Below are 15,696 nucleotides of genomic sequence, written 5' to 3' on the forward strand. Positions count from 1 at the left end.
AAACATGCAGGTTTTTGAAAATCATTTGGAACCTAGAAATGGGAAAAATTAGTAAGGTCTCTAAAGCAAAACATTCTCTTCATTCTGAACACTCAGGCATAAACAGAACCTGGGTAAGTCCTTCCCTTTTTTGGGGGACATATGGTCAACTACATAAAATGTTTTTTGATTAGTTTTACCATGTCAAAGTCTCCATCTGAAAGAAAGACAAGCCTGGACTTTGGTCTTGTGGAGGAGTAAGCAGTGGACAAGATGGGGTTTTACCATGTCCAGTGAAGATGGCTACCTTTCAAGTACTGGGGAGAGGTGGCTACAGTTTCTCCAACTATGCTTTTAAACCTGGGTTTAAATAGAAGGGGAAGGTCATATCACATGAAAATTGAGCTATTTTTTCTTACACAAATATTAAAAATATATGGATTATCTATGTATGCTGGCTAATAATGTACATTTCTGTATTTTATATGTATGTTTGAGATAGGGTCTCACTGTGTTGTCCAGGCTGGTTGTGAACTCCTGGACTCAAAGCAATCTTCCTGTCTCAGCCTCTCCAGTAGATGGAACTAGAGGCATGGACCACCGCACCAGCTTCACATTTCTATAATTTTAAAACGTTCTTCCAACAAAGCAAAAAAAAAAAAAAAACTAGGCTACAACTAACATTCACTTTATTCAATTTTGTTCTCTCAACTCAGAAGGCAATAAATGGATCACATAGAAAAGGGAGCATTTTTTTAATATATACACATAAAATTGGTATGGGTACCTAAGGTGTTCACTTTAATAAAAAACTGACATCCCAAACAACTATGTATTCTATTTAGCTTCTACAACAGTCATTCCTAGGCCTTAGTCATTACATTTATTTATATAAGGTACTATATTACTTTCATGACTACAAAATGAGGCACTCATACAGAACAGACAAGAATGAAAATATGTAGGTACTGTCTCATCTTTGTTATATTAATGCCAAAAATATCACTGGGGATTAATTGAAAGGAGCCCTTACTCATGAAAGTTGTTTACAAAATTGATGACACACAGCAGGACTAAGCTGACAAGAAAATATCTGATTGGGCAAATTAGATAGGTGGATACAAAACAGCTTAATCAAAAAAGTTAGAGAATCTCCACGAATAAGCCTTTTAATAATACTTTAGTGGTAAGACATTTTAGTTTTGACTTTTCTTGATGACTGAAAAATTAACATTCTAAAGGAATATTTTAAACATAATCATGGAATTTTACAATGTAAAAAAAGCATCATAGTAAATAGCTTAATATTCTCAATTCTGAAAATGAAAATAAATAGCTAACTTGTGAAGTATTTATAAGTGCCAGTGTTCTTATGTGATGGCACTACAGTCTTATGTGTGTGCTTGCAAACACAATACAGTGTAGAAATGTCCAGTGTTTCTTTGTTTAAAAAGTCATCAATTCAACCTAAATTCAAGAATTACACTTTAATAGTAGCATTTTGCCAATACAGAGATGACATACTGAGGATCAAATCATTTGATGGAAAGTTATTCTCTATTACTTGTATGAGAGAAAGAACGCAAGATTTCACATTTATAACAATTATATTAAATGTTAAAATAAAAATTACTTGCTTACATGTGGAATTGAGGTATCCCATCTCCTTCGTTTCTCCGGACAACAGGAAAAAAAAATATTAAAACTTAAAAACATGGAGCTTTTTTAAGGCTAGCTATATGCAAATTTCACATTGGCATTTTTCTTCAGTTTTTATCAACTATTAGTACTTTAATCTAAAACTCAAACATAATTTGCTAATAATGAAGAAATGTACAATATGTACCATGACTTTTGATAACTAGTCATGTAAAACTAACCCCAGCTGATGATTTGTCTTCAATTTATAAATAGTAAAAATAAAGCAAAAAGGCTTCTTTCCCAGTAAAACTTCCCTGAAGACGGTTTCAGCCCAATGTAAAAGGAAGCAAAACTACACTGAAAGTATTTTTTTAAAGTCTACATGAAGAAGGGCAGCAATACTAATACTGGCACCTTCTGAATTATGGGTTTTAAATATTTATGACTATTGGTTAATAATAAAATCTGGATGCTACCCAAGTAAATATTAGCCAGAAAACACATTCCTTATGATAGGATTTATCTTATGGAAGAGAACAGGACAAAAAAAAACAAACAACTGAAGAACCTGGAGGGCTGGTGATATAGCTCAGTGACACAGCATTTGCCTAGCATGTGCCAGACCCTGGGTTCTGTCCCCAGCACCATGACAACAAAACTAGGAGGAATTCCTCAATAAGACAATATAAAGTTATTTTCCAGTGACATGAGGGTGATTTTTTTAGTTACTCTGATGTGTTTTTTTTTTAAACAAAGCATCTAATAAGACTGATTTAAAATTGTGAAGGATGAACCACTTTTAGCCATTTGTGATTATCTGTCTAGATCTGTTAAAATGTGTTCCAATGAGTTTATATCAAGATCTACAAATTACTTAAAAATTATAAGAAACTTAAATTAATATAATCAAGTTATATGCCCAAATCAATATTGTTTTTCCCCAAGAGAACAACTTATATAGTCAAAACGATAGGTGGCATTACATTTAAAATGCTCCCAACTTTTTATAGTAAGACTAAATTTCTGAGTAAAGGTAGAGCTAGCAAAGGACTTGTTTCAAACACAAGAGAAAAGGCTATCTCAAAGTGCCAAATAGTGTTAACACTGAATCCTATGTCAAGCAATATTCTTCCTTGATACTGATGTTTTAAAATATATTTTGAAGTATTTCCTTACAATTTAAGGAAGAATTGTGTTGAAAAATGAAACCACCAGAACTTGTTGCTCTTGATTTTGGTAGCTTATTTTTGGCTGATTTTCATATTGTTAAAAAAAAAATCCGATTTTAACTTATGAGTTTTAATACTATATAGAAATTTTTTTATACTTTCTGAAAATCTACACTGTCCATTTTCTATGAGAACTTCTAAGTTGTCACTCAAATGCAAACACTACCCTTACAATAAACCAATACCATTAAATACTTGGATTATGTGCTCAACCATTCTATTCCTCCAAACTCTGAACTTGAAACTTTGGTTATAAGGGAAAACCAAGTCTGTTAAGTATACAGTTAACAGCACATTTCCAATGAAATACATTCCTATGTTAAAAAGCCAGCTCAAGCCAGCTTCCTTCTGGACAAATAGAGTTGGTTTTATTCGCAGTTTTATTCTGTAAACAAAAAAGCTTTGGAAACTTTGGGATTTACTGATGAAAACACAGGAGAAATGTACTCACTACTCCTCACCCGATGATGCACTCACCAGAAGGACTAGGTGTTCTAACCAGCTTTCTCTAACACTGTCAAACCAAGACCATGACCACATCTATACTTAAAAGCATCTCAGAATGTCCTAAGTCCAATAAGATGTAATATTGTTGGTGATGTTATTCTGTGAGAGATTTATGATCTTGCACGACACTTTGGGCCACTGCTGTCAAAAAGTTGTGTGGAAGGGGGGACAAGGAACTAATGAAAATCCTCATTTGTATGGTTTTTTTTCCTAAGTACAGACATGCCCCTAACAAGCACAAAACCCACCTCCCAATGCTGATCACTAGGAATATTAAATTATCAAAATTAAAAATAATCTCCTCACCTAGCACAACATACTATACAATATTACAAACAGACACATGAAAAAAAATCAGGCAGTAGAAAATGTACAACAGCTTTGGTGTTATACAAAATAACTTCCCAAAACGACTGACAGTGAAGCTCAAAATTGCTGTTTTCTTACCACAGACACTTCACTACTGCTTTCTACTGGTTTCCTTTTAGGTTCCTGGAAAGGTGTGAAGAGCCAAGAAAGACAGGATGTACAGTCTGCTTAGTGAGAATTGCTAGGAAAACCAAAGAACTGCGTTCCACAAGACGTCACCGAAAGGTCTTGCCTGTGTACTACTGCTCTGCGGCACGTTTCCTGTCGAGATCACAGCAGGTCCAAAATAAAGTGACAACTAGATTTAATAAATTAATATACATTTTGTTTAAAGATGTACAATGCACATTCTGTTTAATCCAAGGTTTTAGGGAAATCAAGGAACTTCTATTTACACATATACAGATCTCAGACAGCAGTGATGTCGGCAGATGCAGGGATGAGCAGCAGAGCCTTACAGGCTACTCTCTGGATGCTGAGGACACAAGTCAAGTACATTTAACTTAAAAACAACGCTGAGAGATCACGGGGTAAAATCTCCAAAGCGAGAAGTCCACAAAAAAGGACACGTAAAGGCAAGGGGAAGGTCAAGGAGTTGAGACAACCACTTTATTCTTGGGACGACTGTGGAGGTGGCACAGATGTTCCTTGTTTGCCAGATTTCCTCTCATAGTTCACCAGGCGTTGACCCACAAGGTACCTAGGTGGTTAACATAGGGTGGTTACTCTCTGATAAAATCTTACAAATAAAACATTCTTCTAATTGCTGTATGTATATATGTGACTGCATAACCAATGTGATTCTGCCACCTGTATACTCAGAAAAATGAGAAATTATACCCCATCTGATTCAAATGTATGATATGTCAAGATCATTGTACTGTCATGTGTAACTAATTAAAAAAAAATTCTTCTAAGAACAGCAAGGGATACATTTTTAATGTAAATCAGGTCAATTTATTCCTCCCTAAAGCCTTTCAATAGGTAGGTAGACCAAAGGAGAGTCTAGAATGAACAGCTGCAAAAGACAGAAAGACAGGTGCCATAGAGCCACATAGGGATGTGTAGGAAGTACGACAAAGATTAGAAGGTCTCTGATGCTGTGCAGTGACACACATGCAGTTCTCAAACTCAGGCACTCAAGAGGCCAGAGGCAAGTACAATAAATGAAAGCAGAAAATTTATTTGTATGGGCTCACATTTTATAAAAGCAGCTTAAAATAAAGGTCTGAGGAAATGGACTAGAAATATGATCACCAGAAAGCAGGGTAAGAAAAAAGTAGGAGGTGAAAAGGTCTGGTTCTAGAGAAAAGGAGAAACCGAAGGGCAGATTTCAATGAGGCCAAGTGGGAGATGGCAAGGCACCGAGTATACATGGAGTAACAGGAGGCAATGGTCTGTGAATAGAATACTGAGTGCTCCAAACTGATGTGATGTGACAGAGGAGAAGATGTAATGGCAATAGGCAGGAGTTACTGAGGCTGGAATGGCAAGGCTGCAGAGCCTCCACAGGTAGACCCTTTCCCTGACAGGAAGGGCTCACTAAGAGTCAGTGGATGGGCTGGATGCTGACTCCTGGAGGAGTGTCTAATGGAGGTGGTCTGTTCTGTTCTGTTTTAATCTAAAACTATTTAATTTATTGTCAAAACAGAACATTTGAAAACAGACTGAAAAATTATTTGGTATGAAAAATAAACAAATCTTCCTCCCCAAACCACCAGTTTCTCCAACTTCTCCAGCTCCATAAATGACAACTGCAGATTCCCTGTGGCTCTACCTGACTGTACTCTCCCTTCATGTCCTACACCCAATCTTAGCACATCCTACCACAAAATATATCCAGAATATGAATTCTTTCCCTTCTTGAGATTTATCATATAAAACACAAAAGTTAAGAAATGACAACACCTTCACAAGAGTGGTCAGAATAATGGAATTCTAGACTTACTTGTCATTTTTTATATGTTCATAAAGGCGCTTAAACTGGCGAACCTGGAAGGACAAGATTCCCATCAATACCACAACCATCAGTAAAAATGGATAAATCCGCCGGTGGACTAAGTTTTGCATTTCTGCAGTAACACCTGTAAAACCAAAAGAAGAAACTTGTAAGTGGTATGTTGCTATAATTTGGATATGGCTTGAAGGTGCTCCCCAGTGATTTATGGGTGGACAGTACTGAGGGGTAGGACCTAGTAGGAAGTAATTAGGTCATTAGGAGCTCTGGCCTTGGAAGCTGATCTCATGGAGTTAGTTCCTGAAAATGGGCTGTTATACAAGGATGAACTTGACCCCTGAATCTCTTTGGCTTCCTGTCTCATCAGGTGATCTCTTCCAGATGTGCTGCCACATATGTGATACCATCTACCATGAGGCTCTCAACAGAGACCAAATGAATGGGGCCACTCAATCCTAGACTTTCAGTCTTCAAAACTATAAGCTAAATAAACCTCTTTTCTTTATAAAGTACCCACTTTCAAGTATTTTGTTTTAGCAACAGAAAATAAACTAATGAATGAGTAGAATAACAATAAAAATGAAAAACATTCTTCCCCTAGGAAGAGGATGGGCCTAGGGTGGACTATAGCAAGTATTCAAGATAAACTTTCTAAGTCCAAGATCTGTCAGCTTTCTACAACCTAAGTGAGCTAGATTAAATGACTGCTCAAGTTCTTTCCAGTTTAAACATTTGGACTCCACAAATAGCTGGTGTCATTTACACATTTAAGCTATACTTTAAAAAAATAAAAACAGCTGGGTGCAATGGTGCACACCTGTAATCTCAATAGCTCAGGAGGCTGAGGCAGGAGGATTGGAAGATCAAAAACAGAGATCAGCAACTTAGAGAGAGCTTATCTCTAAATAAAATATTATAAGGGCTACGGATGTGGCTCAGTGGCTAAGCAACCTTAGGTTCAATCCCTGGTGCCAAAAATATAAATAAAGTAAGATAAACAAAATAAAACTATGTTTAATAAAAGATCTGTTCCTTAAACTTTTAGAACACTCAAATATTTTTCAACTTTAATTCATGAGTTTTAACTCTTTCTTGGGAGGGCAGCTTTAAAATCAGATGAAATATTTCAAAGGACATCAGAAAATTAATATCCCAACTGGACTATTCCAAACCCCGCAAGAGTCTGGCTGCAGTGGAAACAGCATGGGCTCTGCAGCTGAGCTTGGAGTTTGAACTGTCCACATACTCTTTAAAGTATAACTTCATCAAGACTCAGTTCTATAAACTCAGTTTCAAAAGCTCTTCTAAGAATATGTAACAATTCTGTAAAGCACCTAGAGAGCCAAAAAGTGCTAAAAAAAAAAAAACATTTACTAATATTTCCCTCTTCTATAAAGTCTTTCCAATGGGGTTCACAATGAAACTTCTAATAGAGCAAAGTTGGTTACTGTGGTGCACATCTGAAATGCTGTGACTCAGGAGGCTGAGACAGGAGGATCAGCCCCAATTTGAGGTCAGCCTCAGCAATTTAACAAGATCCTTTCTCTAAGAATAAAGAAGAGCTGGGGATACAGTTCAGTATTAAGAGTGTCCCTAGGTTCAATCCCCAATACTGCAAAAATAAAAAACAAACCAAAACAACAATAAAAAATTCTAATAGTGGAAATATAAAAAGATTTAGGTTTAGAAAACCAAACAGTAATCCTTAAGTAATAGTAATAGTAATCCTTAATCTATATACTATCAGTGGACAGGACATAATACATATTAATCAGAAAATAATATTAAGACAATGACATTCCTACAATAGCTGAAACAGCTAAAACAGTAAACTAGAAAATAAAATTATCTACTTTTATTAAAAATATTATTCTAAAGATTCTAAATAATTTTTTTTTTCTTTTTATGGTACTAGGGATTGAACCCAGGGGAGCTTAATGAGCCACATCCCCACCCCCTTTTATACTTTATTTAGAGACAGGATCTCACAAAGTTGCTCAGGGTCTTGCTAAATTGCTAAGGCTAGCTTTGAAATCACAATCCTCCTGCCTTAGCCTCCCGTGCTGCTGGGATTACAGGCATGTTCCACTGTACCCAGCTTCACCTATTATTATTAGGTTTTAAAATTATTTATTTATTTATTAATTTATTTTAGTTATAGGTGGGCACAATACCTTTACTTGATTTTTATGTGGTGCTGAGGATTGAACCCAGTGCCTCAGGCATGCTAGGCGAGTGCTCTACACCTCTGAGCCACAACCACAACCCCTTCATCTATTATTTAAGCCCAGCTAAATGATTATTCGTTTACCAACAAAGCATTTGAAATTAGATAGCCTTTGTCATAAGAACATCAAAGTTAATAAAATGCTCTCTAAAGCTCCATAGCCAGCATTACCCACCTAATAAGGGAACAACGCCAGAAGCTATGACATAGGGTACACACAGGGAAAGCAAGAGCACAGAGATCACTGGAGCTGCCAATTTACGAATGATGTAGTGAAGGTCAATGTTCCGGATGCCATTTGCATAAACCTAAAACAATAAGAAAAAATCAGAACAAAAATACTTAACAAATTCTTCCATGCTATTTGTCAACTCAAAAGGACTCAAACTGGTTATTTTTTCCTACAGTCAAGGCAAATTGTGGAGCATAAACATAAACCTTGTTCTGGAAAGTTTTTAAAAGGAGTATATTTACTTACTAACACTGTACAGTTAGCCACAAATTGTGAAATAAGACAACACTAATATAATCACAATTTTTACTATCCTTGCACTAAAACAGTACCAAATAACATTCAGTAATTACACAATTGAATACTACAGAACTTGAAGTATTTTTTCACAAATCTTATGTAAGAGTGATCTGTGTTATTATTCAAAACTATTTAAGAGGCCCAGTGGCACACACCTATAATCCCAGTAGCACGGGAGGCCGAGACGAGAGGATTATAAATTCAAAGCCAGCCTCAGCAAAGCCCTGAGCAACTGACCTTGTTTCAAAACACAAAATAAAAAGGGCTGGGTCTGTGGTTCAGTGGTTACTTGCCCCCGAGGTCAATCCCCAGTACCAAAAAAAAAAAAAAAAAATTCATTTTATCTAAATGTGACAAGAAAATAATGTAAACAGGAAATGTTTCAAAAAAACTGAATAAATCAAATTTTAAGAAACAAAAGGTATTTTATGTTAAAAAAAAAAAGCAGAAAAGAATTCTACAGTTAATTTATTTTAAAATCCAAGAATTTCTAACATATTTCCTTCACCTTCTCAAGAAAATTCTACTGAAAAAGACTGCAAAGGAAAGAATAGATTGAAGTGGGAAAACCCTGAAAATAAATGGAAAATACTAATGAAGTGCAGAATGCTGTTTTTTCCCTTCTTGCCCTAATCCACAGCAATTATGTCCCTCACAAATCAGGATGTAGTGTTTCTCAAACCCCATACCAGGGATTTGAAGAACAAGCAGGCTTAATCCTTCAAAGTTTTACTTTCACCCCCAAAGAAACCTAGTTCATGCAAATGCATTATAATTAAAAAAGAGGGTATCCCAATATTTCTCCATCAAGCCCAACCATTCAATTTTCATACAAATGTACAATCACGCCATAAGAAAATAATGCATTTTAAAGTGAAATATTACCAAAAAAAAAAAAAAAAAATCAATGATGTTTCACAGCCTCCATTAAACCCTTATTATCTCTAAACTCTGCAAGGGCCAGAGTCTCAGCCAGAGACTATAGAGTGGACTGGCTCACACTCCTATCCTGAATAGATATGCTGCCATAGGCGCCCAATCCCTCACATGCCTAATGGACTTCTAAATTAGTTTGTACTCTGGAGACACATGTGAACACACAGTAATTCCCTTGCTCCCCCAACCTCTGCTCCTAAGAATCAAAATCTCAAGGTACAGGTAGTTTTCCCCAATTTTCTTGTGAACAGTGAGCTGAGAACTCCTGCCTTTACTTCCCATACATCAAAAGGGAGGCAAACTTTCACTGCAGCACATTTGTAAGACCTTATTTATTTGGCACTGAGCTAAAGATTGAAGAATTAACCTTGAGGACATTTTCTAGACAACTAAAGCTTAAAGAAATAAGCTTATCACACATTGGCTATTCTAGATAGACATCTTTTTAAATGAATTACTATACTCACTAATCTGATTATCAGAGCACAATCTACTTTTTTCAAGGCGATCACACCAACGACCAAATTATTTCAGTTTCTAATTCAGTAATAATCTCAGGTGTTATGTAACTAGAATATTCAACCATTTTGCCTTTTTAGTCTATTTTTTCCTGGTCTTTTCTTTTACTTATTGCCTCAAGTAATGGCTTCCTTTCCTCTCTCTACTATAGGTTTAGTAACATGAATAATACTAAGCTTCATTAGAACCCCTGCTCTGGAAAAGGCATGTATGACATATTGGCCTCTATTTTTGGACACATATTCTAGGCATTTTATGTTACTGGTTAACCTTTTAAGCTGAGGCTTAAAAGTGGCTATTGAAAATTCATGGTAGTATGTAAGACCAAAATATGCCACCCCTAAACACCTACACTTCTTTGGTATAAGGAGAGCTGAAGGCAACTGAGCAGCACAGGCAGAAAGTACTCTATTTTCCTTCCTCTGTTTTCCTAAAAGCGAACACAAAGACGAAAGGTAGCCTACTCATCTCCCTCACTGAGAACAACAAAGGTTAACTACTAAAGACCCTTGTAGTCTGGCATACCAGAGGAAACTACAGTAACAAGTTTTACTAAACTAGTTTTTTATTTGCCTTACTCCAATACATCACTCTTAGATCTCAAAATCTTTCCCTTTGACCTTTTCCTTCTTTAAAAATTTAATATTCTTTGTTGAAAATTCCAGAATTCAAAGCTGTTTAAGAATTACATATTTCCCAGGGCATAAATTATTTTTTCTCTCCTAATAATAAAACTATCCTCTTTAAAAAGTTATATGTGCTCATTAACCCATTCTGTCCCATCTTCCCAGATGTGGATCACCTATAAAAACTTAAAATTGAGCAATACATACACCATTTACGGTACCTTTGCAATGTTATGTTTTTAGAGTTCCACTCTTTTTACTACAAGTTACTTTTTACTGAATCCAACTGAACAGAACATTACATACATATGTAATACATGGAATGCATTCATGAAAGTATTTTCTAGTACCAGCTTGTCATTTAATTTCAAGAACAGTGTGTGTACACAACACACACACACAAAAAATACATATATATTTCCAGTGTCCTATTCATAGAACAATCTGTATTCTTATATTTAATGGTAATAAAGACTATAATAAGCCTAGATTACAATTTCCAACCTATATTAATACATCTGTGTCAATATTTTTTTTAAATATCCACAGAATTGAAACTTGGAAGACAACGGGTTAAAAGAAAATAGAAAGTGGACACATAAACAGCTTAATTAATCAAACATAATCACAAACCCATTTCAATATATCTTTAAACTGATCTTGCTTACCTGTTCAATTACAGTTTTCAACCACCACTGAGGACCCATCAACGTTATAGCTGCAATGATTTTGGCATGCAGGACTCCAAGTGCCCAGTCCTAGGATAATAAAAACCATTTAACACATTTTTTGTTGTTATTTTAACAGTAAACCTGGCAGAAAGGCAATACAATTTTCTCTTATTTCACACTTCAAAAAAGAAATTCTACAGAATTGGTAACAATTTGGCCGAAAGATTAACATATACTGCAAAATCTAGGGAAGTTTTCTCCAAAAGCCCAAGTTTAGTGTTCCTGAGAAAAATCATCCTTGAATCCTTTGATCTATATCATTTTTCCAAGAAAAATAGAAACTAAGTCTAAACATTAATGGCGATCTCAGTAATCAAATAAAAAATGATACAATTATTTTAATTTAAAAAATACATACATATTTTTTTTAGTTTTAGGTGGACACAATGTCTTTATTTTTTATGTGGTGCTCAGGATCAAACCCAGTGCCTCATGCATGCTAAGTGGCACTCTACTACTGAGCCATAACATCAGCCTACTATGATTTTATGTAATCAAACCATCCTGGGCTGGGGTTGTGGCTCAGTAGTAGAGCGCTCGCCTCACATGTGCAAGACCCTGGGTTCGATCCTCAGCACCACATAAAAATAAATAAGTAAAATAAAGGTTAAAAAAAAAAAAAATCCGGGGCTAGGGATGTGGCTCAAGCGGTAGCGCGCTCGCCTGGCATGCGTGCGGCCTGGGTTCGATTCTCAGCACCACATACAAACAAAGATGTTGTGTCCACCGAACACCAAAAAAACATCCTTACGCTGCTTTACTGATTTGACTGAGCTAATATATATCAAAATAAGACTATGGAAACAAGAATGGCCTAAAGAAACTACTCCAAAGCCTCACAGCTTTGAGCTTGGAGCATTTGCAGTTTTCTTGCTGAACTGTATTTTTCATTCCCAGTGTTACTGCACATCAAGTTCCTCATGGTACCACTGGCTGACCTGCCAACCTCATCTCTCCACCAGCTAGCCAAAGTGCTTACCATTCCTTCTCCTCACCAAGTTGTTTCTTAAAATGCACATCAGATCCTAGAAGTAGATAGATTTCATGCTTATAACTCTGAAATCCTTAACATGGCACATACAGCCCTTCATAACCTGGTCTATCTTAAAAATATACATACATTAAAAATGTAACACATAACACTGAGATCTATTATATAAAAGTGAAGACGTTACAAAGAAGGCTGGAGTATTCTGTTACTGCTACCTCAATCTCTCTCCAGCAGTAACTACTATTGGTATTGAGTATATACTCTCTGTGCTTTCCCTCATGCATTTATCTGCAGCTATATGTCCAAATGAAAACACATGTGTCATTTTGAGTAGATTTTGCTCATCCTGCCTAGTCTCTTCACTGTCCACCATCTTGAGGTCAACGCTCCAATTTACTGGTTTGACTGAATAGTAATATGTGTCTTCCTAAAAGAAGTGAGAAGTTGAAACACATACTGAATTCTTGCATGTCCTCAAACATCAATGCTCATCCTGCCAGGTGAAACAAGTGGTATTTTGTTTGGGTACAAGAAGTTTGGTTTTTGTCCCCTTTCTCTTAATTCTCTTTAATTCTATCTTATGGCTTTCAGGGTAAAGAAAAAATGGTCCAAGAGCAGTATAATTTTTTTGAAGCTTTCAAGATTTCTCCTTATTCTTAGATTTTTGCCAAAATATACCCAGATATATATATTTTTCTCTTCCATCTTGTCTTGTTGATTTTAATATCATCAAATGTGATCAAAACATTTCAACCTTCTTCAATATAATTAAAATTTTCTACATTTGTTTCAATGTTGCTTACATCTTTCCCTTCCAGAAGCCCTGTTATCTTTGTGTTTTTACTCCTAGAAGATATTTATCTTTCCCCTCAATTCTTTTTTTTTTTTTTTTTTTTTTTGTGGTGCTGGGGACTGAACCCAGGGTCTTGTGCCTGCTGGGCAAGCACTCTACCATTCCCCTCAATTCTTCATTCTTTGATTTTGTTCTGTGCTTTGCTGACCTTTAAGGTCCCCAAACTGAGCCCCTGTGGTGACTGCTATATTAATCTGCTGAATTTCTTCAAAATCCATGCTACAAAGCTCCACAACCATTGTGTTCTGCTGTTTTCACGTGAGTGTGTAGATACTGCACTCCATCTCCTGTGTGTTTTCTTCTCTCTGGCAGCTCTCACCTTTGTAAGCAGTTGTCACTTGCATGTGTTCTGATTGCCCTGCCTAGCCTTTCTATGGCTGCTGAGCTTTTTTTTTTTTTTTTTTAGTAAAAGCACTTGTCTAACCCAGGTCTCACTGAGAACATTCAGTATTTCATTCCTGCAGACCTTTGGAATTCCAGGAAGCCAACAGTCCTCTACTGAGGAACATGGAGAAAGCCTCTCTTCTTCATATCCATTAAGGCTCACAAGCTAGGAAGATTAAACTCACCAATTCAGTTGTTTTTTTTGTTTTTTGCCTTTTGGGAGTCCAGAAGGCCAGGTAAGATTAAGGCCCACCACCCAGGTTCCCAGATTGCTGAAGTTTAAGCTTTTTCAGGCCAACTGCTCTGCAGTTCTTATCCCAAGAACAGGATCAGCCTCACTAGTTCTACTAGAATTCCAAATGATCCCAATATCCCACAGACCTGTAGCCACATGCCACAGGAGAGTTAAGCAGCATAAGAGTCAGGGATGGAGAAGACACTGTTCTTTCTAATACTTAGGAGTTTAATACAGACCCTCAATAACATGCTACACATATACATTTACAGCTTGTGTTTTTTCCTCTACATATGAACATGCCTGAGAACCATCCGCACTAAAACAAGTTCATTTAATTCTTTTTAACTAATGTAAAAGAACTGATGAACTTAATTTCCTTTAGTTATTTATTTTTCCTCCTTCAGTGCCAGGGACTGAACCCAGGGCTCACACATGCCAAGCAAGTGCTCTACAACTGAGCTACATCCCCTATCTGTGGACAGAATTTCAAACAGCAGATGTACCCCATCTTATTTAGCCATTCTCTACTGACAGGCATTTTAAGTTCCTTTTTTTTTTTTTGTCATTATAAAAAAATGATGTATGAGCAGAAACAGCCTTGTGTTTCCTGCACACACACAGATGTCACTGTACAGTAGATTATAAAAAGTCGTACTGCTGAGTCATAATATTTTAGCATTTTAAAAAATGTAATCATGTAAAAGAATTCTCCAACATGATGACGACTTCCTAGGTCAGACTACTAAGAACACACATGTAACTGAACAAATTGTGCTTATTATTCCATGCTAAAAAGGAAGCACACACAATACAGGGAACTTGGGGCCACCTAGAGAGGGTAAGAATTATTACAGGATTTCAGCTTGTGTTAGAAATCTGGGTAAGGATTTAAAAAGGTGTGGCTTTGCTCTGTATCAGATGCTACTAAAAAGCAGAATAAGTTGTGATTGGCTATCTTAATAAACCTTATCTACAAAAAAAGGACAGCCTGAGGCCAAAACCTATAACTGGTAAAGAAGCAGCAATCATGTTAGCAGGAAAAGGGGGATGTCTGATCATTCTGTGGTCTGCACAATGCTCATGTTCAATATGAGTTCAGATAAGACTGCAGAGATAGTCTTGCTTGTCCTGGTCACACAGTGACTTTGTATGATGTTGACATTCTGTGAAACAATGTTTATGTTCAACAGAATTTCATGCTCTGGCTGATGGTGGCAGATTAGCTCCTCCATGTCAGGGGGGCTATTCCCCTTTTCAATGCTGCACACTACATAACATTAGGAAGCATATAATATTTGTTTGCCTCATTTATTGTGATATGATCACTGACAACGTGAGGGTAACATTTTCCTGACCCCCTCCAATGAAAAGTTGTATTTTCCTTTGAGACTACTCATCTACAAAGTGATACTTGAACAGCATGTAAATAATCACTTCTCCATTGTATGGATGTCAAAACATGCATGAAAAATCTCTAAGAAAGTAGCAAGGGGTTACACTTTGAAACCTGCCTGTATCCAGCAGGATGTGGTAAAAAGCAATGCTGTAGACTTGTGATGCAGCATCTACTGTTTATAGGGACACTGATTTCCCCAAAATGCTATCTTAGAAGCCCAACAACCTTGGGTTACAGAGTTGTGAAAAAGCCCAGGTACATCTAAGAGCCCTCAGACAGTAACCCCAGATGGGTGCCAACAACCAACCAGCATCAACCCTAACAGTAAGTGATGACATGTCCAAAGAGGTCATACCACCACTCATAAATTGTCCCTAGTCATTGGACTTCCCAGGTAAGGCCACACATGTATCAGAAACAAAACAGATAAGCCCCTCTCTGAATTTCTGACCCATAGACTCTGGGTGTTCTAAGCCATTAAGTTATGGGGGTAACTTGTTATATAGCAATAGGTAACTGAATATCCATAAAACTTATAGCCTCATTAATTCAATATCCATTTAAGCCTTGGAATTTAAATT

At 36.4% G+C, this 15,696-nt stretch overlaps 1 protein-coding gene across 2 annotated transcripts in view; it reads right to left on the reverse strand.

The window, feature by feature from the left end:
* Positions 1-651: 651 nt before the first annotated feature.
* Positions 652-15,696, reverse strand: part of Marchf6 (membrane associated ring-CH-type finger 6) — a 76,250-nt gene continuing 61,205 nt past the window's right edge. For both annotated transcript variants that reach the window (XM_046430309.2, XM_046430308.1), the window contains exons 23-26: positions 11,191-11,280; positions 8,085-8,217; positions 5,674-5,809; positions 652-4,425 (exon numbers count right to left, since the gene is read on the reverse strand). In XM_046430309.2, the coding sequence (XP_046286265.1) occupies positions 4,335-4,425; positions 5,674-5,809; positions 8,085-8,217; positions 11,191-11,280 (450 nt within the window). In that variant the 3' untranslated portion in view covers positions 652-4,334. The remainder of the gene's footprint in view (positions 4,426-5,673; positions 5,810-8,084; positions 8,218-11,190; positions 11,281-15,696) is intronic.

This window comes from Marmota monax, unplaced genomic scaffold (assembly GCF_021218885.2).
Source record: "Marmota monax isolate L192 unplaced genomic scaffold, Marmota_monax_Labrador192_F-V1.1 WCK01_AAM20220418_F8-fsc00082, whole genome shotgun sequence".
Classification (NCBI taxonomy): domain Eukaryota; kingdom Metazoa; phylum Chordata; class Mammalia; order Rodentia; family Sciuridae; genus Marmota; species Marmota monax.